The sequence below is a fragment of the Rhipicephalus microplus genome, chromosome 6, assembly GCF_043290135.1.
Source record: "Rhipicephalus microplus isolate Deutch F79 chromosome 6, USDA_Rmic, whole genome shotgun sequence".
NCBI classification, from domain to species: domain Eukaryota; kingdom Metazoa; phylum Arthropoda; class Arachnida; order Ixodida; family Ixodidae; genus Rhipicephalus; species Rhipicephalus microplus.
This window is the reverse complement of record NC_134705.1, coordinates 179,867,902-179,894,166: the sequence shown is the minus strand read 5'-3', so window position 1 is coordinate 179,894,166 and position 26,265 is coordinate 179,867,902. Positions and strand designations below refer to the sequence as shown.

The 26,265-nt window shown below is 50.9% G+C and overlaps 2 protein-coding genes across 2 annotated transcripts; both read right to left on the bottom strand.

Annotated features, from left to right (window-relative positions):
* Positions 1-2,364: 2,364 nt before the first annotated feature.
* On the bottom strand, positions 2,365-4,584 carry LOC142765062 (uncharacterized). Its single transcript, XM_075865628.1, has 2 exons — positions 4,268-4,584; positions 2,365-4,204 (listed from the first exon to the last, which is right to left on the bottom strand). Exons 1-2 carry the CDS (start codon positions 4,505-4,507, stop codon positions 3,989-3,991), a joined length of 456 nt encoding a protein of 151 aa, XP_075721743.1. The 5' UTR covers positions 4,508-4,584; the 3' UTR covers positions 2,365-3,988.
* A 16,117-nt stretch (positions 4,585-20,701) lies between these two features.
* On the bottom strand, positions 20,702-26,064 carry LOC142765713 (endothelin-converting enzyme 1-like). The gene is made up of 2 exons (XM_075867186.1): positions 24,864-26,064; positions 20,702-22,431 (listed from the first exon to the last, which is right to left on the bottom strand). Exons 1-2 carry the CDS (start codon positions 25,809-25,811, stop codon positions 20,989-20,991), a joined length of 2,391 nt encoding a protein of 796 aa, XP_075723301.1. The 5' UTR covers positions 25,812-26,064; the 3' UTR covers positions 20,702-20,988.
* Between the last annotated feature and the right edge of the window lie 201 nt (positions 26,065-26,265).

Sequence of the window (26,265 nt, the reverse complement as noted above, 5' to 3'; positions counted from 1 at the left end):
TAATTGCATACCGCTCGCTACGCGGTTTTCTTGGTGCGAGTAGACGGCCTCATGCCAGCAACAGTGGAATTTGCTCACCGAAGCCGTCGCGTGAATGAGGTTTTCCTGCGCTAGCGACAAATCGCGCGAACCGATATACGTCGCGTCGCTTGTCGCCGTCGCGTGCATTTTCGCGCTTATGAGGTTTGGCCTTAATCGAGGCTCCCTCGACCGTGTCCTTCTCGGTGATCAGCCGTTTCTGATACGGCAGCTTGATATTTTTTTTTTTTCTTTCTTTTCGGGGCGACTTGTCGTTCTACGTTGCCGAATTTCGTTGTTGCCTGTATGCCAACGTATGAACATCGTTTTCGCGTGCAGCGACTGAAGTGTTGCGCTGCCTAGCACACGAATTAAGCCTTGAAGGTTGAATTCGCTGCACGTAAGTAGGAAACTGTTAGAAGGAAGCATTGTGCAAATGGATATAGAGAGAAAAGTTGCACGTTGTGCGCGCACATTTCAAGTTTCCGTTTGCCCCCATTCTCCCCGTAGGGGAAGGGCTTCTACATTCTTTTTTTGTTACTACTACCTATTCAGCGCATGCAAATTTTATTCAACGTCTTCAAAAGTCCTGTATGGGAACTGCGCTTTTGTGGACGGGCCGGCGAGACTGTGGGACGCGGAGTCGCGGATGGATTCTGACAAGAGGAGCGACGTCATGGCGGTTATCACTCGAACCTGTGCCGGAGCATTTGTTGAGTGCTCGTTTCTGTAAATAGGCGCGGTGCGTGCTTCGACCTCCTCTGCAGAACGATATTACCGGTTTAACGAAGTCATCTCTTATACTTCTCGTACACGACGCAATTTTCTAACGCTGCGCTACCTTTACGACGAAATAATTCGCATAACGAAGCGCTATTTCTTTAACCCTTTAGTGCCTGAATTACGGAACTTCCCACAAAGAAGAAATAAAAATTGTTTTCCGTTTTCAGCTGCAAATAGCAACCTTTAAATGATCCCACGGCAAAACTATCTAAGGTGCACCTTTAATGCATACTTTTGTGTACGTTGCGAATTCTCCACATACATGCCAGCGAGGACCTTGCAACGAAAAACGTGCCCCTGAGCTACGCAACATGTTATGTGCCACGCCTTAATCATGTACACACCAAATAAACAAAACTATACAAGACGACACTTGCGTCAGCCGAACGAGAGAGAACGATCGAAGTGATCGCTCTCGCATGCGCTTCGCCTTCTCCACAATCAGCTACAAAACATGCGTCAGCCGAACGAGAGAGAACGAAGTGAGCGCACTCGCATGCGCTTCGCCTTCTCCACAATCAGCTACAAAACATGCGTCAGCCGAACGAGAGAGAACGAAGTGAGCGCTCTCGCATGCGCTTCGCCTTCTCCACAATCAGCTACAAAACATGCGTCAGCCGAACGAGAGAGAACGAAGTGAGCGCTCTCGCATGCGCTTCGCCTTCTCCACAATCAGCTACAAAACATGCGTCAGCCGAACGAGAGAGAACGAAGTGAGCGCTCTCGCACGCGCTTCGCCTTCTCCACAATCAGCTACAAAACATGCGTCAGCCGAACGAGAGAGAACGAAGTGAGCGCTCTCGCATGCGCTTCGCCTTCTCCACAATCAGCTACAAAACATGCGTCAGCCGAACGAGAGAGAACGAAGTGAGCGCTCTCGCATGCGCTTCGCCTTCTCCACAATCAGCTACAAAACATGCGTCAGCCGAACGAGAGAGAACGAAGTGAGCGCTCTCGCACGCGCTTCGCCTTCTCCACAATCAGCTACAAAACATGCGTCAGCCGAACGAGAGAGAACGAAGTGAGCGCTCTCGCATGCGCTTCGCCTTCTCCACAATCAGCTACAAAACATGCGTCAGCCGAACGAGAGAGAACGAAGTGAGCGCTCTCGCATGCGCTTCGCCTTCTCCACAATCAGCTACAAAACATGCGTCAGCCGAACGAGAGAGAACGAAGTGATCGCTCTCGCATGCGCTTCGCCTTCTCCACAATCAGCTACAAAACAATTGGTTCTATAGCATAAAATGTCTTACACGAGACAACTCTAGATTTCTCACGCTTAAAGCTACGTTCCCCGTGAGTACTTGACAGCCGTTATTAATAAAGGCGGCACGCATTACGTGACTTGCTTGCTCGAAGTTTTTCAGTACGTCGCGAATTGTGGACGCTATAGGCAGTAAGGGGTTAACATTAGTCCCGAGCACCTAGGTATACAGGTATTTTATAAGGGGATTGACGATTTTCACGTGATACTTATTGTGGTCAGTAATGATAACACCGGATCAAGGAAAAAAAAAAGAGGACACATTGTTTATTCACAAACAGCAACGACGAGTTTCGAACGTACAATGTTATACGCGCGTCGCTTATGCCGCGACATTTCAATCGTAAAACGTCGCGTCCTGGACCATTCTTTGGCGTTTGACTTGCGAAAGCACAACCGTTTGCTTGACCTCACGTGAATAGCCACAATCACGCGTTCTTAATATAAATATTTTTTTAGTGTGCCAACGAGTTACAGTGACCAATCACCCGATGATAAGCAACTGGTTTGCTTTCCGAACCACTAACATAGTATTGCACTCCTGTACACATGGACGAAGAAACAACTGGAAGATAACATTACAAAAGAAACAAAAAAGGAAGTGCCAGCTCAACACGTGATCGCCGCGTCAGAGCGTGCGTGCATCGTGATACGCGGTAGAAGTCTCGTGTCGAGCCAATACGATGCCACAAAAGGCTGAGGACATGGCCACGCGCCCTGTTTCGCTCACAAAGTCTGTCCGCGTGGACGCATAATTGCTCTATCCTGTTTTACTTCCCCAGTCCATGCCTGCACAATGCCAAATTCCGCCGCCTCCTAGAAATCGCCATCTTCTCACCTCTGATTGGTCCAGAGTGCCGCTGCAGCTTCTCTGATTGGCTGACGGAATGCCGCCATTACAGACGTCCGATGCAACTTGGCAGCGAGAGAAATTAAGGAAAGGAACACATAAAAGTGGGACAATTTAAGGCCTGTGCTGTCTGTATGCGTCCCTTGTTTTATCATTCGCGCTGTCGTGACGCGTGGGTGTTCATATGACCAAATATACAGCCCGTATACTTCTTCGCTGACTGCTATGACAGGCCGACTTGAACAAGCGACTGTAACAGCAATGTCACACACCGCGAAAGACAAGACTGGAGTATGACTGAGTGTGCGCGCGTGTGCTGCCGAATGTGCTGTTTCTCTCTTCCCTCTCTGCTCTCTTTCATCTCTCCCATCGCTCTCCCATGCGAAGGGTAGCAAACCGGCTGCCTATAGGCTGGTTAACCTCCCTGACTTTCTTTTCCCTCTATTTTCCTTCCGCTATGACAGGGACATATGCGATGCGGAATTGCCTGTGACACGTCCTCGTAGGTTTCCTAGTAGCAAAAAATCCCCTTAACGTGCGGGAAGTGTTACGTCGGACATTCGAGAAATCTTATAATGATACGTAGATTGCGTGAACAACATACTCGAGCTGGCAAGATGGATTCTAATGGTCTCCACACAGTCCATTGTAATCTGTATCAACGTTCTCTCTTTCAGCCCACCGAAATAACTGGTAACTGGTAAGACCTATAACCAAAGTTCAACAAATTGATGCGCTCGGAGATATATGTGCATCGGCAAGCCGTCGTTGACACTTTCGGAGAAGTAATTTAAAATATGTGCGCATGTCTTGGCATATCACTGTGGCGCTTTGTTCACCGTGATCTCGTGGCTGCGACTCGGGAGGTGAGTGAGCAAGCGTACCCTGGTTTCCTAAAACAAATTATTGTTGGAAGTTAGCGCCCTGCGTCTCCATGCCCACCCACATTTGTCCCGTTATCTATATGCGCTGCTAGGAAACCCACTGAAGATGCTGCGACGAAATTCGACGAAGCGGTGTAATTCTGAGAGTCTTGATCCCCACTCTGTAAACCCGCTATTTGACGCCATTTTTCACGGAGAACAGCGACCCTGCGCGAGCAGAGAACACTGCTGTCGACCAGACAGCACCACCGCAAAGGGATCGTGCATCGCGCCGCACACGACCGGAGGCCCCTCGTTGACGCAGCACGGCAGCAGCGCCGCGGCGGCGGGACCCGGCGACTGGCGGTGCTGCTGTTGCTGTTGCTGCTGTTTTCGCCACTTGGCCCGGCGGTTCTTGAACCACACCTGCAACGGGCGTGCGCTCGTCAGCGACGCGAGCGCCGCGCGCGACCCGATCGAACATGTCACCTCCACTCGCTCCTCCCGCAGGTGAACGCGCAGCGCTAGCTGTTCCCGCAGCGCCACGTCGGGGTAGTGGGTGCGCGCGAACGCCGCCTCCAGATGCGCAAGCTGCTGCTCGCTGAAGATGGTCCGGTGGCGGCGCTGGCGCGGCGGTGCCTGCTGCTGCTGTGCGACCACTCCACTCAACCGCTGTTCCTCTTGGCGCCGCCGCTGCTCCGCCTCCGGCGCTGCGATAGAAAAGAGCATCGCGGGGATGAAAGAAAGCGATCGGCTCTTTTCATATGAAAATGACGCGCGTGCAGACGGCAGCTGCGGAAATCGAATCTCCGTTTCTCTCTCACACACTCTCTGGTCGTGGGCGAAAAACGCGGGTGGCTGGCTGCGGTAGGATTTCAGAGCGCTGCCGCCGCCCTTTAGCCGACTAAATCCGCGCGCCGGATAATCCGCATAGGAGAAGCCCGAGAGCGCGCGCGCGCCCGACGACACCAGTACAGTTTTGGAAAGCCACAAAGCAGCGCTCTCGCTCGCGCTAAATCTGCTTACAAAATCTTGCCCGGATTCTCTAACTCCCCCCCGAGGGTCCCCGCCGTGCCACGCGGCTTAGGGGATCGAGCTATATGCCACTTAGCCTTTTCAGAGAGAAGCGCGTTATAGCGGAATCCGCGCCCGACGTTTCCCTCGCTGTGCGCCCTCTTAAAAAAAAAAGAGAGAAGGAAACAAAAAAATACTTTGAAATATGAACGGTGTTTCGTGCAGGTGGACAAATTGTGCTACGCGCTGAGGCTTCTTATTTTTTTGTTCTTTTGCACGCGCACCGCCATAGCCGTAAACCTTGAGACAGGTCCGACGTTATAAAAGAAGCTAGACTGCATTGAAGGACGTGACAGAATATATAACCAGATCAACACACACACCGGATATCAGGTGAAAGAGCGCACAGTCACGCTCGACAACAGCAAAAGCTCGTCAATTCGACCCTCGTTGATTCGGAAAATCTGATCATTCGGACGCGTCCCCTGGTCTTGGCCAGCATATGCAGTGTTTAATGCCAGCAAACTCCCGTTAATTCGGTCATAAATAGCTGCAACCCGGTTAATTCGGACGATCCTCGGAGAGCAAAGTGCCACAAAAGCAAGCCGCAAGAAAGTGAAACCGGCGTTTGTATATATATATATATATTGTAAGCACATTCCAAGCATTTGATCGTTCTCACTTGCACATACCCATCATCATCGTTCTCACTTGCACATACCCATCATCATCGTCCTCTCTCTTGGTGTGGTTCTGAGCCGAGCCAGACATCGCAGAATAAACGCTTCTGCTCGCCTTGCCTGCTCGCCGTACCTAGTCTGCCTGCGTCTTTCAGAGTGGTGGAAGTGCCGGGGTAAGATCCCGACGTCCTCCTACGTTCATTTCCCACCTGGAGCTCCGATCTGGTCGCCGATTGCACCCAGCCACCCACACAGGTATGCAGACATCGGACCTAACGCCTAGCCCTAACGCTACAGCCCCTACGCCGGCGGCTGCCCGCTCTTCATCTACTGTCACCAGCCCTCAGCGCGAACCGCCCGTGTTCGCGGGTCTTCGCGGTGACGACGTCGAGGAATGGCTTGACCTTTACAACCGTGTGGGTTCAGCCAATCGATGGACCGAAGCAGAGAAACTGAGCTACCTTCCTTTCTATTTGACCAGCGTAGCCAAAACCTGGTATTTTAATCACGAAACTGACTTCGTTGATTGGTCGACCTTTGCCAACAAACTGCGACAAATATTCGGATGCTCATCGGGTCGTTCCGAAGCCGCGAAACAGAAGCTGGCTGTGCGTCTACAACTGGCACATGAGTCGTACACTTCGTATATCGAGGATGTTTTGGCCCTCTGTCGCCGTGCGAATAAAGACATGACGGAAGATGAGCGCGTTCGCCACATCCTTAAAGGAATCGGCCCAATCGCATTCAACGCCTTGGCTGTTGGCAATCCCGCTACGGTTAACGACGTCATTTCGACATGCCAACGCCTTGACCAGTTGCAGTCCCTTCGGCTTCAACAAGACAGTGATCCACGCCTGATGCCTCCCTCTGAATTAAAAACCCTTATCCGCACAATTATCCGGGAAGAACTTCGAGACCTTGAACAGCAGCGGTCCACTGTCGCCTCCGCTCCGTCTCCACCATTCGACCTGCGGAATCTTGTTAAGCAGGAGTTAGCGGCAATGGCGACACCGACATCCCCGGTCGCTCCGCCAGCACGCCCAATGCCCACATACGCCGATGTGACGCCCAGGTCGACACCGGCAGCACCGGTTGTTCAAACGGTAATGCCCACATATGCGGAGATCGCTGCGATTCCGCCTGCTCCCGGGGCATCTAGCTCTACGGATACTGCTAGTAGCCATTTGGCTGCTATGCGAGGTGGAATGACTGCTGCACCCTTGTATCCTCAGTGGCGTCAATCCCGTCCTGTTTGCTTTTACTGCGGTATACGAGGCCACATTTCTCGTTACTGCCGTCGCCGCCAGCAAGAGGAACGACGAGGCTATGCTGAGTTCGAACGAGACCGGTTCCGAAGACCAGATCTTTATGCTCCAGACACCTACCCGTCCGCGCAGTACCGGTCTCCGTCTCCTCCAGTGTCCCCTCGTCAACATCAGGAATACCGCTCCTCCAGACGACGCTCTCCATCGCCCTATCGCCGCTCCGCATCGCCACTTCGTCCAATCATCTCCCGTCCTGTTGACCAATCTTCGGAAAACTAAGGATTGCAGTTTTTGGAGGGAAAACTGCGTCCCGTCGACCAACAAAAATACCTCCTGTTCGCCCAGCTAATATGTTGTCAGTGACTATTGAAGGTATTCCTGTGCAAGCTCTCGTTGACACCGGTGCAACCACTTCTGTTTTGCGTAGTGACTTGTGCTCGCGCCTCCGTAAAGTCAGAACGCCCTATGTGGGACCTGTGTTGCGTGGGGCAAATAACGTGCTGATTCAACCTGACGGACAGTGTACGGCTCGTGTTTCTATTGATGGTATACGTCACCACATCGAGATGATTGTGTTGCCCACGTGCATTCATGAACTTATCCTTGGTTGGGACTTTCTGCATTCTGCTTCCGCTGTTATATCCTTTAAAGAGAACGTCATTCACATAACGGATACAACGGATGCGCCCATTCCAGTTTCATCACCCTCGATCTCCAACTTGGTCATTGTTGAAGACTGCGTCCTGCACCCTGGTCACGAACACGTGATAGCTGTCGCATCTACCCAAGTAACCGACGGTGATGCACTTGTGGCTCCTTCGTTTCGCTGCACCTCCCGTGGAATTCTCGTCGCCTCTTGCCTCCTCCGGTTTTCCTCTGGCTGCGCTTTTCTGCCCGTTTCTAACACAACTGCAGAATCTGTGCTGCTGCCCAAGGGAATGACAGCGGCAAAGATTGACTTCTCTCCATTGACCTCCATCGCGACACTCTGCCCGTCTTCGTCACCAGTACCAGCTCCAGGTTCACGTTCTTTCCCTTTTCGACCTGTCATTGGTTCAGACCTCACACCAAAACAGTCTGAAGCACTATTGGCCCTTTTGGCTAAGCACAAAGCCTGCTTTGATAGCTGTACCACAACACTGAGTCAGACTTCCGCGGCTGTACATCGCATTGAAACCGACGGTTCTCGTGTGATACGCCGTCGCCCATATCGGGTTTCGCAATCAGAGAGAGAAATAATTGAAAAAGAAGTGAACGAGATGCTATCGCGAAATATAATACGACCTTCTTCGAGTTCCTGGGCATCTCCAGTCGTTTTAGTTAAAAAGAAGGATGGCTCTGTTCGTTTTTGCATTGACTACCGCGCGTTAAATAAGATCACACGCAAGGACGTATATCCTATGCCTAGAATTGATGACGCTTTAGACACACTGCAAGGGGCGAACTATTTTTCGAGCCTTGACTTACGATCAGGTTACTGGCAAATCCCCATGAACGAGGCTGACAAAGAAAAAACTGCATTTGCCACACCGGACGGCCTTTATGAATTTAATGTAATGCCATTCGGCTTGTGCAACGCTCCAGCCACGTTTGAGCGAATGATTGATACTGTTCTTCGTGGCCTAAAATGGAAGACCTGCCTCTGTTACTTAGATGATATCGTTGTTTTTTCAAGTACCTTTGCCCAACATCTTCAACGATTAGACGAGGTGCTACAATGTCTCTCCAAGGCTGGCCTTCAGATAAATACAAAGAAGTGTACATTTGCCAGCAAAAGCATCAAAGTCCTCGGTCACGTCGTTTCCAAAGACGGAATCCAACCAGATCCCGAGAAGATCGCAGCTGTGCTACAGTTCCCTCGACCGTCCAACCAAAAGACGTTGCGCAGCTTTCTTGGTCTCGCGTCCTATTTTCGTCGCTTTATACGCAACTTTGCTACCTTAGCGGCTCCGCTAAATAAGTTATTGGCCACTGGTGCTCCTTTCTCATGGTCCAACGACTGCGAATCTGCATTTGAAATTTTGAAAGAACGCCTGACTTCCGGACCAGTGCTGCGCCACTTCGATGAGAGAGCGCCTACCATACTCCATACTGACGCAAGCGCACAAGGCATTGGAGCAGTCCTTCTGCAGCGTGATTCCACCTCTAAAGAGCAGGTTGTGGCCTACGCTAGCCGGACTCTGTCAACAGCTGAGCGGAATTACACCATCACGGAGCAGGAGTGCTTGGCTATCGTATGGTCGATACAGAAATTCCGCCCGTATCTCTACGGTCGGCACTTCACCATCATCACCGACCACCACGCACTCTGTTGGCTTTCATCAATGAAGAATATGTCAGGACGTCTTGCGCGCTGGATACTGCGCTTACAAGAGTACGACTTTACAGTTACGTACAAGTCTGGCAAATGTCATCATGATGCCGACGCGCTGTCCCGGTGCCCACTTTCGCTCTCTCGTGACAATACGTCCACCGCATCGCGTTCGAATGACTCTGACACCCAGCTTGCCTCACAACACGTATCGCTCGCATCGCTGGATCCAATGCAGCTATCTTCGAACTCCGATTTACGTTCACTTCAGCTGGCAGATTCCTACTGTCGGTCTTTCATTGATCGCCTTCGCGGTGTCACTAAACCACCCAACAGCCGCTTGCGACGCCAGCTTCGACAATTTCGCCTTCAGGACGGTGTGCTTAAGCGCTACATTTACCATCCCACCGGTAACAAGTGGGTGCCAGTTCTTCCCCGCTGCCTTCGTCTTCGAGTTTTGGAAGCATTCCACGATGATATTGCTGCCGGTCATCTAGGCTTCCACAAGACCTACGATCGCATCAAGACGCGCTGCTTCTGGCCTGGCTTGTCCACAACGGTGGCCAAATACGTGGGCTCGTGCGCGTTGTGTCAGCACCGCAAGCGATCCACATCCCCGCCTGCTGGTTTCCTTCAGCCTCTTCCCTGTCCCACCACACCATTCGAATTTGTCGGAATAGACTTGTATGGTCCTTTGCCGTTGACACCTTCCGGTCACCGTTGGATCGTCACTGCAGTCGACCATCAAACAAGATACGCCGAGACTTCACCTCTTCATTCTGCTACCGCCACAGAAATCGCCAATTTTTTCTTGAACTCCATCGTCTTGCGCCACGGAGCCCCTCGCGTCCTTTTGAGTGACCGTGGCAAAGCCTTCCTTTCCAAGGTCCTGGATGAAGTCCTGCAGGCGTGCAATACAGTGCATAAAACCACTTCTACATACCATCCGCAAACGAATGGCCTTACCGAGCGCTTCCACCGAACACTCTCTGACATGATATCGATGTACTTGCATCCTGACCACAAAAATTGGGATAACATTTTACCGTTTGTCACCTTCGCATACAATACTGCGGTACAACGATCAACTGGCTACAGCCCGTTTTTTCTCGTGTACGGCCGATCTGCCTCCTCGGTCTTCGACACGGCATTTTTCTTTGCACCGGCTCCAAGCAGTACCTCGCTCCCAGAAGAGTTCGCAGCCCGAGTCACACAATGCCGTGAAATTGCTCGCAAAAACACGGAAGCAACCCAAAAGGAGAGAAAACATCGCTGTGATAAAAAACGACGCGACGTGGCCTTTAATGCTGGCGATAAGGTTTTACTATGGACCCCGGTTCGAGCGTCGGGCCTTTGCGAGAAATTTCTTCACCGGTATGTTGGCCCATACACCGTTGTACGACAGACATCTCCAGTTAACTACCTCGTCACCCCGCTTCAGTCTGTCACTGACCGCCGTCTGCGCAGCACGGAAATAGTTCACGTCTCACGCATGAAGCCTTTTGTTACTCGTTCGGCCGATCTCTGACTGGCGGCCAGGTTGGCCGCTTCGCAGAGGGGGGGGGAAATTGTAAGCACATTCCAAGCATTTGATCGTTCTCACTTGCACATACCCATCATCATCGTTCTCACTTGCACATACCCATCATCATCGTCCTCTCTCTTGGTGTGGTTCTGAGCCGAGCCAGACATCGCAGAATAAACGCTTCTGCTCGCCTTGCCTGCTCGCCGTACCTAGTCTGCCTGCGTCTTTCAATATATATATATATATATATATATATATATATATATATATATATATATATATATATATATATATATATATATATATATATATATATATATATATATATATATATATATATATATATATATATATATATATATATATATATGTGTGTGTGTGTGTGTGTGTGTGTGTGTGTGTGTGTGTGTGTGTGTGTGTGTGTGTGTGTGTAAACCTTCTGTCGTTCTAAGGTCGGTTTTGAGCCGACGTCCGTATATGCTAACACCACGACGATGCCATTAACTTGCAGTTTATTAACGGTCATCCGCATTACTTTAACGTGGGAGTCAACACCTATAGGCGCGTCAACTGCAATACGGTTACACGAAATTACTCCCTTTAAGTTGGCACGTTAACTCGCTTGAGGATCACACGACTCTCGGAGAAAAAAAAAAGTAAAATGAACCCTAAAGAGAGTTGACTTGTCTCTTTAAAGAGAGTCCTATACTTGGCAAGTCAGAACACTCTGAAAGGATTCACACTTACTATTTTGTTGTTGTTTTTCTTTCTTTTTTTTTCTGAGAGTACGGCAATCGCGCGCACATTGCGCGCGGGTCATTTGAGCTCTGAACCCGGGCGTGATCTAGAAATCCTCCTCGCTAGATTTTAATTATCAGCGTCGACCAATCTCAGTCTCCACTGTTCATTGCTGATAACCGGCGCTTCAGATCAATAATTGAATTAACTATCGTATCGAGAAATCATAAACTACAGAACATGTCAGCGAAATTCGGCGACTATTCGGCCAACCATCGCATTGGTTGTCTGGCGCGCGGGACCAGAGGACAACGTAATCAACATCCCGTAGTGTCTTATAAAATGCGATTGTTTTCCTTTCCGATGAGCTCTGCCGCTGAGTCTGAGAGATGAGTCAAGAGAACCTGCTTTGGATACTGTTTCTCTGTCTTATTCTACAACCACTGGAACTCCGTCCTGAGCAAGACGTATTCGTTGAAAAACTGAAAACACTTCGGCTGCTGTGGCTTGTTGCGTATACACGCAGCGAAGTACATTAGCCGAAGCGTAGCGAGACATGCAATAGGCGGGGACTATATTCACCTGTTCCCTACAGCAGGAATTGGAAACTGACCCATGAAAATATTCCAGTCAGAAAAAAAAAGAAGTTTCGTGGTACTTCCACTACCAGAAAGAGCGACCTGCTGCAACAAAATTAGGGGACCCTAAGGCTTCGCCTATAGGAGTTGAACGCGATAACAATATTCTCTTCCTACCTCAATCACTTAGTGCATCAAACCTTTTCGAGCTTGCTATCCACCCACTGCGTGACCTTAAGGAAACAGGTGCAGTATAGCGTGTACGCTTTTCGTATAGTGGGTTACCGGCTTTAAACCGCAGAGTCATTGCGATTATCACGAGTTCTGACGTGCGATTGCAATAGGCCCGCGCTTGCATCATACATTATTACCGCAATATTTCATGTTGTATTGTGAAGCATGTGTACAGGGCACGTGTTTTTGTAAAGCATGTGTCACTTTCAGTGCATTTCCAAGCATAGTGACGCGCGTATGTGCCAGTGGTGAGGACAACGAAGGAGCGCGAGTGTCTTTGGCCGAGGGCAAAAGACGAAGAAGTTGTTGCAGGCTGTTGTCTGGTCTACTCAAAATTTCTGTCTTCCACTGTAGTATTACCTCACCTTTTCTCTTCTTGATTCAATCTTTAATTATTTGTTTAGTTTAATATTCCTTTTTAGTTAATTATTATTTTCTATTACATCATTAGTTTTTTGATTAAGGATAAACCTTTTAATATATATCATTTAGGATACTTCTAGATTTCATGGCCAATCCCCCATAGTGGGTATGTGCCAGTGCGAAGGGGCAACAACAACAACAACAACTGTTTCCTGTAATAGCTACATGTAATACATGTAATAGCTACAGATGCTTCTGTCAACAATGAAAAGGCAGGTGTAGGAATTGCGTCTGATTCCCTCGGCTGGTCTTTTTCAGTAAGGCTTCCAGATTTTACTCCTATATTTGAAGCTGAGCTAGTAGCTATTATTTTAGCCCTTCGTAAAATTCCTACGACAGAGACCAGTGCAATCATCCTAACAGACTCACTTTCGGTGTGTGCAGCTCTGACAAACTCTGAACAATCTCGTGCCCTAGCAGCGTTCCACACATTAGCACCGCCGCATTTAAAACTCCTCAAATTAGTGTGGGTCCCAGGTCACTGCGGATTACAATTAAATGAATTGGCAGATGCTTTGGCACGAGCATCACTCGATGGACCAGTAATTTCAGTACTTCCCGAGTTAGAATACTTATCAGGGGTTAGATATAGGAAATTCGCTATTTTTACAGATAGTTTAGAAAATATCACACAATGGACAGATTATCAGCACCTCAAATTTCCATGGAAAGCCCAGTGGAGTCCGTCAAAAAAACTTGAAATTATAATTTCTAGATTCCGGTGCCGTGTCCCTTCATTAAATTTTTATTTACACAGAGCTGGTCTGACACTTTCCCCCCTTTGTCCGTTCTGCGAAGAATCAGAAACTATTGAACATCTATTGAACATTATTTTGGCTCATGTCGTAACTATGCATTAATTAGGAAACGACTTTTAGATATTCCATTTGCGAAGCTAGGTTTAAATTTAACCGCAGAAAATGTTCTATGTTTTGGTGCCTCTGTTTTGGGAAATTGCCACAGAGATGCATTCGATGCGGTGTGTAATTTTATTCAAGACTCTAAACGTTTTTCAACATAAAGCCCTCGTTAACAAATACTAAAAAAAACGGGTCGAAAAGTAATTTTCTATTCTGGATAAATCCGTGACATACCAAATTAATCGGGTTTGGCAAAACCAGCTGTCTGGTCGGCTCCCAAAATCAAGTTGTAGCTATTAGTGTCTACTTTGTTATTGATTTTTTCTCACTATCTAAATCTTTGGTTTATTTCTTTTTTTCCAACATACTGTCTTAACTATACAACTCCCCCCCCCCTTTTTTTTTCGTTGTAAGCAATAATGCAGTTATCGTTCATATGAGACTATTTGTTCTCTTGGCCAATCCCCCAGAGTGGGTACGAGCCATGGATTAAAGGATACAAACAAACAAACAAACAAACAAACAAACAAACAAACAAACAAACTGTTTCCTGCGATCGATAAATCGTATTTGTTTGAGGCGCTTTGTGTACTCGTCAATCTCGCGTCGTCACACTGGTGGAGGTGCTGGGTACGTCTTCATGCTTGGCACCCCTTCGCGGACCCGACATTCAAGCCCGGAATCACTACCACCCGTCGACACACCAGTCCACCGTTCCAGCCGCCGTCTGCGAGGCCTAGCTCCCGAGCTCAATCCCTTTCCAGAAACTGCCAGCAATCGCTTGCCTCCTTCAACCACCATGGCCACTGCAGCTACATCGCACATGACATTTCAGAATCCCATGATTCCTGACTGCTTTCATGGTGAGACTTATGAAGATGCACAAGACTGGCTGGACCAGTTCGAACGCTGCGCGAAGTACAACCAGTGGGCCACCCCAGAAGACAAGCTCGTGAATGTGTACTTCTACCTGAAAGACAATGCCCAGACGTGGTACATTAACAGGGAAAGAAGCATGGCTACGTGGGATGACTTCCGCAAATAGCTGATTGACACCTTCAGTAGTCTTGACAGAAAGGAGAATGCGCAACGTCTCTTGGAAGCTCGAATTCAAAAACCAAACGAGAGCGTCGCTATGTTCGCCGAGGACATGACCCGTCTTTTCGGCAGGGCGGATCCCGAGATGCCGGAAGACAGGAAGCTCCGGTATCTAATGCGAGGCGTGAAGGAGCAGCTGTTTGCTGGGCTTGTGAGAAATCCGCCAACAACAGTAGCTGAGTTCACGAAAGAAGCCACAGCTATTGAACGGGCCCTACAGCAACGGTACCGCCAGCAGAACCCGGTCAACGTTCGAGCGAGTAGCCCTGTCACGACTGCGGCGAGCCTCTGCGACAACGACAGGCCTCTGCGGGAAGTCATCCGGGAGATTTTGAGGGAGGAGCTTCGGCAGCTTGGTTTAATTCCAGCAACTGAACCGACGCCGGCATTGTCTTTTGTCGCTGATGTTGTCCGGGATGAGGTCCGCCATGCTCTCTCTTCATCCGGCTATAATGGTGAGCGACGACATTTTACTTATGCTGATGCAGTCCGACGCCCCGTCGTCGCTCCTTCAGCACAGCAGACCCCAATGACTGGACCACCACCAACCCTGCAAACACAGCCACTGTCAGCACCGACCACTTTCGCAACCTCACCGATTCCTCCGACAAGACGAATGCCGTATAACCAACATGCCCCACAACGTCGCCCCACAACGTGGCCCAATAGTGAGTCTCCACTTACCTACCAGCGTCGGAAAACCGATTTGTGGCGTACCGCTGACCGTCGACCGGTATGCTTTCATTGTGGCGAAGCTGGGCACGTCTACAGAGTTTGCCATTATCGCGACGCTCAGTACTCGAGATTTCCTCGCTACCCTGATTACGTTGCGTACGACGATCAACGCATGTACAACTACGCCCATGTGAACACACCGCCGCAGAATCCAGTAATGCCCAGACCACGTTCTCCATCTCTTGCGCGGCCCAGTTCACCTAATCGTCGCAGTTTTGCCGACGTCACCAGGGGCAGGTCCCCTAGCCCGCGACGGGGAAACTAGACGCAGCGACCTCGGGGGGTGGGGTTGCCAATATTCGAAATTCCGAACAGCCCCCATTGCAGACAAGTGACAGCTCGAAGCCATCGATACCGAAGAAGACGACAGCAACGACTAATTCGACGAATGAGACAACTACCGACGTAACCGACGTTATCAGCGCTGACCTCGTCGTTCACATTGACGGCCACCAAGTGACGGCACTTGTGGACACTGGCTCCCACTTTTCTATAATAAGCCTACAGCTAGCCGAAAGACTCAGGAAGGTAAAAATGCCATGGCAGGAACCCAATATAAGAACTGCAGGAGGTCAGTTGATGACACCGGTTGGAAAGTGCACGGCCCGACTCTTCATTGCTGGTTCCACCTTTGTCGCCACCCTCGTCATTCTCCACGAGTGCTGTAAACAGCTCATATTGGGAATGGATTTCTTGCGCGAATACGGGGCTGTGATTGACATCCGTGACAGAAGCGTATAACGTTCACTGTAAGCTCGGAGACTGCTACAGATGAGTAACACCAGCTACCTCACTTCCGTATTGCCGATGACGACGTCATACTGCCGCCACGAAGTTGTTCTCTCGTATCCGTGCACTGTGACAAATTACGAAATGGTACTGGCGTCGCTGAACACATCAAGGAGTTCGCATTCACTAGCGGCATTTCTGTTGCCAGGGCTGTCATCACTGTTATTGACGGATGCGCTGAACTGCTATTGACAAATTTCAGCAGAGAACGCCGACACATAGTTAAAGGCACGGCTATTGCCTATTTTGACGAACTCTCGCAAACAGAAGATTGTCATTTAGTGGAGGAAGCAGCAGCGTCTACTATCACTACACCGACACCTGTAGACGTTGGTCCAATCTTATCTCCCATTGAGCGAGACCGCCTTCTCACGCTGATCAACAAGTTCCACGGCTGCTTCTCATCCACATCAAGAGTTGGTCAAACGGCATTGACGAAACACCGCATCATCACGGATTCCGATGCCAGACCCATCCGGCAAAATCCTTATCGAGTCGCCCCAAAGGAGCGTGAGGTAATTTAAAAACAGGTGAAAAAGATGCTAGAAGATGGTGTTATTCGGCCGTCTAACAGTCCTTGGGCATCACCTGTAGTACTCGTCAAAAAGAAGGATGGTAGCTTGCGTTTCTGCGTCGACTACCGTAAGCTTAATCAGATCACAAAGAGGGACGTCTACCCTCTGCCGCGTATTGATGATTCATTGGATAGACTACGAAACGCACGCTACTTTTCGTCTATGGACTTAAAAAGCGGCTACTGGCAAATTGAAGTTGACGAGAGAGATCGTGAGAAGACCGCCTTTGTTACGCCCGACGGACTTTATGAATTTCAGGTTCTTCCTTTCGGTTTATGTTCGGCGCCAGCAACATTCCAGCATCTCATGGACACGGTTCTGTCGGGACTTAAGTGGCAAACCTGCTTGGTGTACCTCGATGACGTGATTGTCTTTTCGGCGACTTTCGAGGAACACTTACGAAGGCTCGAAGCAGTTTTTGAAGCAATACGCTTGGCCGGTCTTACTCTAAAACCAGAAAAGTGCCACTTCGGCTTCCACGAACTTCGATTCCTCAGTCACGTCGTGAGCAGCCAAGGGATCCGACCCGACCCGGATAAAATTGCCGCCGTGGCAAACTTCCCGACACCATCAGACAAAAAATCAGTGCGACGTTTTTTAGGTCTCTGTGCCTACTACCGGCGGTTTATTGCTAATTTTTCGCGCATCGCATGGCCATTGACACAGCTTACTCGGGAAGATACCCCCTTCAGATGGGGCGAAGACCAACAGCAGGCATTTCACGAGCTTCGTCAGCGAATGCAAACACCCCCCGTGCTGGCCCACTTCGATGAAGACGCACCGACAATACTTCATACAGACGCTAGTAATGTGGGTCTTGGAGCAGTGCTCGTATACAGTCGAAGGACAACAATGAAAACGTGATCGCCCATGCCAGCAGGACGCTGTCCCGAGCTGAAGCTAATTACACTACGACGGAAAAAGAATGTCTTGCAATGGTATGGGCAGTCCTGAAGTTTCGTCCTTATTTGTACGGCCGCCCATTCACCGTTATCAGCGATCACCACTCTCTCTGTTGGTTAGTCAACTTGAAAGATCCGTCTGGCCGCCTTGCACGATGGAGTCTTCGGCTCCAAGAATTTGACTTCACTGTTGCCTACAAGTCGGGAAAATGACACACCGATGCCGACTGTCTTTCTCGGTCTCCTGTTGAGACGGCATCCCCGTACAACGACGATGACGACACGGCCTTTCTCGGAATTGTGGACACTGCCACCTTTTCTCAACAGCAGCGCGGCGATGCTGAGCTGCTACCACTTATAGATTACCTACAAGGGCGAGCGAATAGCGTTCCGAAGTTATTTGCGAGAGGGCTGCCGTCGTACTGCATGCTTGCGAAATGACGTTCTTTATAAGAGGAACGTTTCACCCACCGGCCGCAGCTACTTGCTCGTCGTTCCTTCTTCGCTTCGCCGTGAGGTACTGCAAGCCTGTCACGACGAACCTACCGCTGGTCACTTGGGTTACGCAAGAACATTGGCGAGGATAAGGCAGAACTATTACTGGCCAAGACTTGCCGAAGTTGTCAAAACTTACGTGCAGGCATGTCTAGATTGCCAGCGCCGCAAGCCACCATCCATCAAACCAGCTGGCCTGCTGCAGCCTGTTCGAGTGCCGGCGACACCGTTTGCACAAATTGGCATGGATTTTCTGGGCCCCTTCCCAAAGTCTGCCACTGGAAACAGGTGGATAATCGTCGCCACGGATTACCTGACCCGATACGCGGAGACAGGCGCTCTGCCACGGGCAACGGCAGCTGAAGCGGCGCAATTTTTCATCGAAGCCATCGTCTTAAGACACGGTGCCCCCGCAATAGTAATCACCGACAGAGGTACTGCGTTCATGGCCGAGCTTTTGAACACCATTTTCCGACTAAGTGGTACAGCTCACAGGAAGACAACGGCGTATCATCCCCAGACCAACGGGCTCACCGAACGCCTCAACAAGACCCTGGCTGACATGATAAGCATGTACGTAGATGTAGAGCACAAGAACTGGGACATCATTTTGCCCTACGTCACGTTCGCCTACAACACGGCTCGTCAAGAGACCACTCGGAAGACACCCTTTAGTCTCCTCTACGGACGCGAGGTTACAACAACGTTAGACGCAATGCTCCCTCATGAAAATGATGGCAAAGAGACAGACGCCCAAGAGTTTACCCAGCTAGCAGAAGAAGCCAGACAACTTGCCAGGTTGCGAATCACCAAACAGCAAGACGACGATGCCAAGTATTACAACCTCCGGCACAGACCCGTCATATACAACGTGGACGACAAAGTATGGGTCTGGACACCTGTTCGTCAGCGTGGGCTTTCCGAAAAGCTGTTGCGAAGATACTTCGGACCCTACAAGGTTCTGCGACGCATTAGTGACGTCAACTACGAGGTTGTTCCGGACGGCGTGCAGTGTTCAAAGCGGCGCAGACATTCACCAGAAATTGTCCACGTGCTTCGGATGAAGCCTTACTTTCAGTGACTAACTGTGCAGTTTTGGTTTCGCCTTGCTTCTCAAACGTTTAACATCGGGACGATGTTTTTTTTTTTTTAAGGGGGAATAATTACGCGCGTATGTGCCAGTGGTGAGGACAACGAAGGAGCGCGAGTGTCTTTGGCCGAGGGCAAAAGATGAAGAAGTCGTTGCAGGCTGTTTCCTGCGATCGATAAATCGTATTTGTTTGAAGCGCTTTGTGTGCTCGTCAATCTCGCGTCGTCACAATAGGAAGTTATTTTCGATGCATTCACAAGCAGACACGTGGCCTTGTGGTATTCACTAATCGCACGCCCCCCCCCCCCCCCCTAAAAAAAAAAACATCCTTATTTAGTCGCAAAGTGCCCATTTAGGTACGAAAATGTATTGTAGTGTATTATGAATTCCGTGTAGACTACGTAATTTTAGACAGGTCTGCGTCGTATTATTTTGGGAGCACAAATTGCGTTATTCTGACGTACATGTTACCCGCCAATGTACGGGAAAATAATTTACGTCTGTTGTAAACGTTTTTACCACCACAGTTGTCAAACTTCGCTGTGTCGGCAGATTGAGCCGATAGCGTATAGATAGAGGCCGTGGCAGTCTTTCGGTCCAATGAGATCACACGAAAATTTCCGAGTTTTCTCAGTCTGTACGGGGGGCGGCGGATGTCTGCCTAAGTCGAGCAGAAGCGCCGGCTGTATCCGTTACGTCGTCGATGCTCCGCTATGGAACCTTCATCTCGTCTTTTCTATAGGTACACAGTAAGTAACACCGTCGGCTTCGGGAGAGGAGGGGGGGGGAGGTCCAATGAGGGTGCGTTTTCCCCCACCCCACCAAGCCACAGCAGCGCTTCTCCTCCCGCACTAATGGAATACAGGTTTGCACATCCAAGGCAAAAACCGATGGTCCCGCTTATTCTTGAGCTTCCACGTTGTCTCAATAGAAACGCGACGGACTCGAAGGCGTCTATATATTAGTGAGTGAATCAGTCTATCAGCAAGTGAACCGCTAATGACGCATCACGTGATTACGGGAAGTTCGTACGCAATTTTTGCCATGCCTGCGTGTGCCCGCATACGTCTGTCGTGCATGCAAATGTGATGACGTATACCGCACTGGTCATTTTTGTGGTTTTCTCCTTGTACTCGGCTGCAGATACTCCGAACGTTCCTGTGCAACTATAGTTAAACGCATGAGAGCAAGAATGTAGGCAAAACTGCATTCTAATGGCACTGTGGACTTTCGCGTATATCGTATAGCATAGTGAACATAGTGAAGTGTATGACTTTGCCGCAATGCCATTCTTGTGCACCGACACGGCATGGCGGTGAAGTCTATCATTGTGCAATTAAACATTTTAGGAGTTGGTAGGGGGCAACGTCGTGGGGCCTCGTATTCATACGCTCCTGCATGCCTATAGATACCACCACGGAGACATCTGATAACTGTATCAGAAAGCCCCAAGAACTAGCCCTAACGTGTGTGGGACCGTCAAACTTTTTTTGGATTAAGGCACTTCACCAAAATACGAAATTCACACTAGCCTGAGGACCATTGCCTATATTAGTGGGGACCGGTTGTTTGACATATCCTTGTTGTATGCGTCTTAGCTCGACAAAAAACTTTTTCATATACCATTTTAATTCGCCAAGTAGAAGGGGTACACGCTCACTGCATGCGATGCCTTTGAATCCACTGCACGCATACACGTACTAATGTGTGCTACTCTCAGAAGATTTACGAATGCACGAAAATTGATCAAGGGCCTTGTGCAACCCATCAAACCATACTTTCCTCGTCTTTAATGTTTGTTAGTTTCATTAAGTTGCATATAACACGATGCGTATGATACCCCTTCTCAGTCAACGCAGCGGCTATATCGCTGAGCTGCGCGACGAAACAGGACGCCTTTATTTCTGCTGCTGCTGCTGCGCAACGCTCCAGAGCGTGCACCTGCGGTTTGGGTTCATGGGCGAGCCAAGCGAGCAGTTCCACAGGGTGGCGAACTCCTGCGAGTTGCGCAGCGGTTGGTTGACGCGCTCCTGCGCCTCCGGCTCGCGTCCGTCGCACAGACTGGTGGCGAGCAGCACGTGGAACAGTTGGCGCGCCGTCAGGCCCCTGCGCAGGGTGTCGCCCATGGCGACGCGGCTCTCGCGCAAGTACGCCGAGAACTGCGCCTGCGCTGGAGCAAGCGACGCGCTGTCCAGCCAGTGGCGTAGGGACGACAGTCCGTCCGGCTCCGGTCCTCCGCGCTGAGCGTCCAGGCAGCCCTGGAGCCTGTGCAGCGCGGTAGACGTGTTCAGCGACCACTCGACGCGTCCCAGAGCGTGGCTCCGCTGGTGCACCGCCTGGAGAAGACTGCGGGCCAGCCGGCTCGCGATGCGCGGCACGCCCAGGGACTGCTGGTCCGCGGGTTGTCCCAGGTCCAGCAGCGCCGCGGGTACAAACACGGAGCCGCTGGCCCAGTCCCAACGCGGCCAGGTGTCGAAGACGGAGCCCTTCCAGCGGCCTCCCAGTCGCGCCGCCAACGACGAGCGGCAGGCGTCCCGATACGCAGGTAGGAGACGCGCCACCGGAGCCCTCTGGTGGTGGCGTTGAGCCGGAGACGCCGCGTAGGGCGTGTAGGAGAAACGCACTCGCACCGCTGACAGAACATTGCGCGCGCGAGCCCTGTCGCTTGCCGACATCCACGGAAGCGAGGGTAAAGAGGCGACCATGCGTCCCTTGAGTTCCGCGGCGAGCGCCGAAAGCGACGCCAACCTGGGGTCCAGGAGAGGCGCCAACGCGGACATGTACGTTTCCTGCAGGAGGGGTTCAAGTAGGCGCAGGCAGCGCTTCCATCGCGGCCAGCCGGTGGTGGGCGCCATGGCACCCTTCAGGTGCAGCTGCCAGAGGTCGCGCAACTCTTCGCCCTGAAGCAGCGGCGACACGTGCACCATCAGGCGGAAGCCGAGGTAGTTGAGCACTTCCGAGGCCCGCGTCATCTGCAGCACCGAGCGCAGAGCGCGCAGGTACCGGTCGCTCTTGACCAGGAGCTTCGTCTGGTCGTGGACCGTGACCAGGCCGCGAAGCACGAGGGAAAGCAGAGGCTTGTACGCGGCGTACGACGCCGCGGTGGTGACGCGAAACCGGCTGGCAGCGAAGTCGTCCTCCCCGCGGCTGCTCGAGATCTCGGCCAGCTTCTCGGAGAAGTCGCGCACGCCCGCGCTCGCGTTGGGCTCCCCCGAGCCGCCCACCAGGCGAAACGCGGCCGCGGCGCCGTCCGTGTACCATCGCGGCAGCCGCCGCCCCCGGTGCTGCCCGATGAGAAGGTCCGGCTCTCCCAGGGTCACCAGCGTCTGGCCGTTGCCCGTCTGCGGCCACTTGATCTCATCAAGGTTCCGCTCGAAGTCATGCGGTACAACGCTATACTTGTACCGCATGACTATACATACACAGCACGAGCGCAGAAGCTATAGCTTTACGAAAGTGTTTCATGGATTTAGTTTGCTTCGTCACTGTTGCATATACGAATGCAGAGCTCATTTAAGGCTAAGTGACGTCATTTGCATTTGTTTCAAATTCACATTTTCTGTATGCGCCCATTTCTATTCCATGTGTTCCTGAAAAAGGTGTGTGTGTGTGTGTGTTAGCTACAATTTCTGTGTCTGCTGTTCGTATATGCTCTGCCCTTCAAACCCAATGCGGCTTTGACAGTCCAATGTTGTATTCATGCTCTTCCAAAAGGTTAATAAAAAATCATTAATATGATTATACATTACCGTAATTCACGATATAAGGGTACACATAAAGCCACATTCGTAAATAATGTGGTCCGCATAAAATCATATCTACAATATATGAATGTACATACATATATGTCGAACCGACGTGCTACAAGATATGCATATGTGTGCTTTTCGTCACAGCTCTTTTGATATTAGTTAGAATCGTTATCAGTCTGCCAGCATTTATAAGACCTAAGTTCTTTCAGCCTTCATTTCCTATCGGCCACACTATCCACACCTTCAAGATACGGGCGACGTGAAGCGCTCAAACCGAATCTGGATGGCGAATTAAGGGCTTGTGCAATGTTTTCCGCGGTGTGTCCCTCTTAAATATCGCCGAACCTCGCTATAAAATAGCGGCGTGGAGACCACGAATATACAGTATCCGTTTTAATACGTGATTCGAATCGGCACAAACAGATCTGCGATTTCACTGGCGTGAAAGCCTTAGAAGCATCATTGAATTATTATGGGCTTCAAGCTCATTATAAACAACGTAATCCTTACTGTCTCCCGGTGGCAAATAAAACTAAACAGACCGAAACATGAGGTGAAATTACAATTGAAAGTTCGTTTGACAGAACAGGCTTGCGTTCTCATACATTTAAAAAAAGAATGTGACAATTAACGTTTTTAGCCAAATTACTAATGTCACAGCCACATTTAGAAGAAAACGTGGTTGTGAATTGTCTCTCAATTATTCTTTTGCTTTCTGTGCTACCTTTCGAGTTTTGAACATCGCGCAAACCAAATATTACTTCATTATAGCCGATATAGTAGTGACACTCGCATTTTCTGTTTCGTTCTAAAAAAATAATCAATGCCATTGAAAATGAAGCGTGGCAAATCAAAATTTGTGTTTTGTTCGCTATAAGTGATACTCCGCTATATCATTGTTCGTTCAAATGACGTCCAACCGCGTAAATTCTAGCTGAAGCGTGGTCATCCTCGTTGAGGCTAGTTGTACGTTATTTCACGTATATAACCATTTCATTTATGAGGATAAAAGGAGGCGTCAGCCATTGCCTGTCATATAGTTATTTAAGTAGGCAGCTATCCATCACACAGATATACCTTTTCACGGAAGGCTCCCTGGGCGCCGCCATAATCCCCTACGAGCTGCGGTAAATAGGCATGGCCACCAAAAACGCTCCGCCGAGGCAGTGACATCATCATATGCGTTCCCATGTCACGTACATTACAGAAATGAAGTGTTCCTTGTAAAGGCCTGTAACCTTTTCAACGAAGTTTCCTGGGTGCTACCACAGTCCTCTATGAGCTGTGGTAAATAAGCATACACTACAAAAACGCACCGCCGCGGCAACGACAGCATTTGCACTCCCGTGCCACAGTAAGATGTTACTCAGAGCGCCCCACCGCCATCTTTCTCGCAAGAGGAAGCAGTAACGTTACGCCAGCTACAGACTAAAACATTTCCCGATCTAGTATCACTTCATAAATTCTACCCACAGTACTATGCAGACCGTTGCCCCGGCTGTAGAAACTCGCCCACGACCTTCCATGTCTCGATCGAGTGCACTGCGAACATCTTTCCTCCCTTACCTACCTTCCTTCACCCTTTACGTAACGAGGAGCTGTGGGATGATGCTCTCCGCGATGGACCTCCCGAGGTCCTCCGAGCTCTGATACAGCGGGCCCGGCTCGTCGCTGGAGTCGTCCTAGGGAACCCGGACTAGGGGTTCCTCTCACGCCCTCCTTCTCCATGTTTTTGTGAATAAAGACGTTTCTCTTTCTTCCTTCTCTCCAGTGAAAATATCTATATATAGGAACTATAGCCCTTTTCACGGGAAAGGAGAAATACATTCATTTTGGACTAAGGCACGGGGGTGCAAAGGCTGACATTGCAGCTTAGGCAGTGATTTTTTTTAGGGGCGAGCTCACGCCTGTTTACCACAATCCTGGTGAGATTACAGTGACAGCATGGGAACCTTCAGTGAAAAGGTCTACAGTACCCTTCGCACGCACATATTGTCAAGCAAACAAAACCGGTGCGACACCTGTAGCAGCTCGACGGCGAGCAGCGCGTCCAAGCCGAGGTCCCTGGTAAGCGTGGCCGCGACCCTCCACGCGTCCACGTGGTCTCGGTTGTTGCGGTACGGCCATCCGGCCAGGCCCACGTCCTCGAGCAGCTCGCGCAGCTGTCGCAGTCCGGTCCGGGTCGCCCCTTTCCAGCACAGTCCCAGAAGCGGCGGCGGCCTGGCGCGTAGCGCCTCCAGGAGGGCGCGCTCCGTGCGCGCCACCAGGAGCGCGTCGGACGCCCGCCGCCGTCGACTGCACGCGAACGCGTAGAAATCGGCGCACGGGTCGGCCGCCCAGTCCAGGAAGCCCTCGAGGTAGGACGAATGCGCCAGGCAGAAGCGCGTCAGGCACACGCTGTGTAACGGACTCGGCTGTTCTTTCTGCTGCCGCTGCTCTGGCTGCGACGGTATCTCGGTCGAACTCTCCGAGTCCTGCTTGCTGGCCGCTTCGGTGGTGGCGTTCTCGGCGGCGGGAGAGCTAGAGGGAACGGCGCTCGCACCGGAAGCGGCGGCCGCAGGAGCGCGCTTGGTGGCCGCTGCGAGCTGCTGCTGGCCCATCCGGTCGTTGGACCAGTTCACGTAAAGGTACAGCAGCGCCCCCGAACAGAGTAACACGACGGCGGTGCTGACGACGGCGAACACGGAGCCCGGCGCGGGACTTCCGCTCCAGCCGAGCACGCCGCTGCTGCCGCTTTTGCGGGGACGCGCCGACGAGACCTCGCTGCTGCTGCCGCTGCTGTACTCGGACTCTTCGCCGTAGTCGTCGTCTCGCATGCGGTACCGGAACGGTCTGCGCGGCACCAGCGTGTCCGAGGAGTCGTCGGTGACGCGCTCCTCGGACAACGAGGCGAGGCGTCGCACGGCGCGCGGCGAGTAGCGGCCGCCGCGGCGCGCCGGCTCGTCCCAGGCCAGATCGACGGCCGCCATGTTGTTGCTGCCGATAATGTTGATGATGATGCACTAGAATGGCGCGTAGAGGTCTACCCACTGCGCGAAAATCGGCCATGAATTGGGTGGACACGCCGTAGGGTATGCGCCGGGGTCTTCCCTAAAGGGGGGAAGAGGGGAGGGCAAATTTCATCACAACGCACCCCTCCCTCTACCTTGGTGCAGCGCAACGAGGTCACTCTAGCGCAGTGAAGCAATGGCGTGCTTCTCAGAATGGCTCGCCTTTGCTCCTTGGCTTTCAGGGATGCGAGGAATAAACGGTTCTTGGAATACAACATCGTGGGTCTTTGGTCGTCATAAGGTAAGTTTATTTACAGAAAGGCAGAGAGGTCGGCCTGAGCGATAGCTTCCTCTAGCCTGCTACTCTACACTGGGGGAAGGGAAAGGGAAAAAGAAAGAATAATGGATGACGATGGTGAGATAGAGAGGTGAG

Bases quoted from the DNA above. Each gene is read 5' to 3' on its own strand.
- LOC142765713 (XM_075867186.1), bottom strand. From the start codon at position 25,811: ATGGCGGCCGTCGATCTGGCCTGGGACGAGCCGGCGCGCCGCGGCGGC. The intron at 22,432-24,863 runs GTGTCGCACCGG...AAGTGGCCGCAG, and splicing joins TCGCCGTCGAGCTGCTACAG to ACGGGCAACGGCCAGACGCT.
- LOC142765062 (XM_075865628.1), bottom strand. From the start codon at position 4,507: ATGCTCTTTTCTATCGCAGCGCCGGAGGCGGAGCAGCGGCGGCGCCAA. The intron at 4,205-4,267 runs GTGACATGTTCG...CGCCCGTTGCAG, and splicing joins TGCGGGAGGAGCGAGTGGAG to GTGTGGTTCAAGAACCGCCG.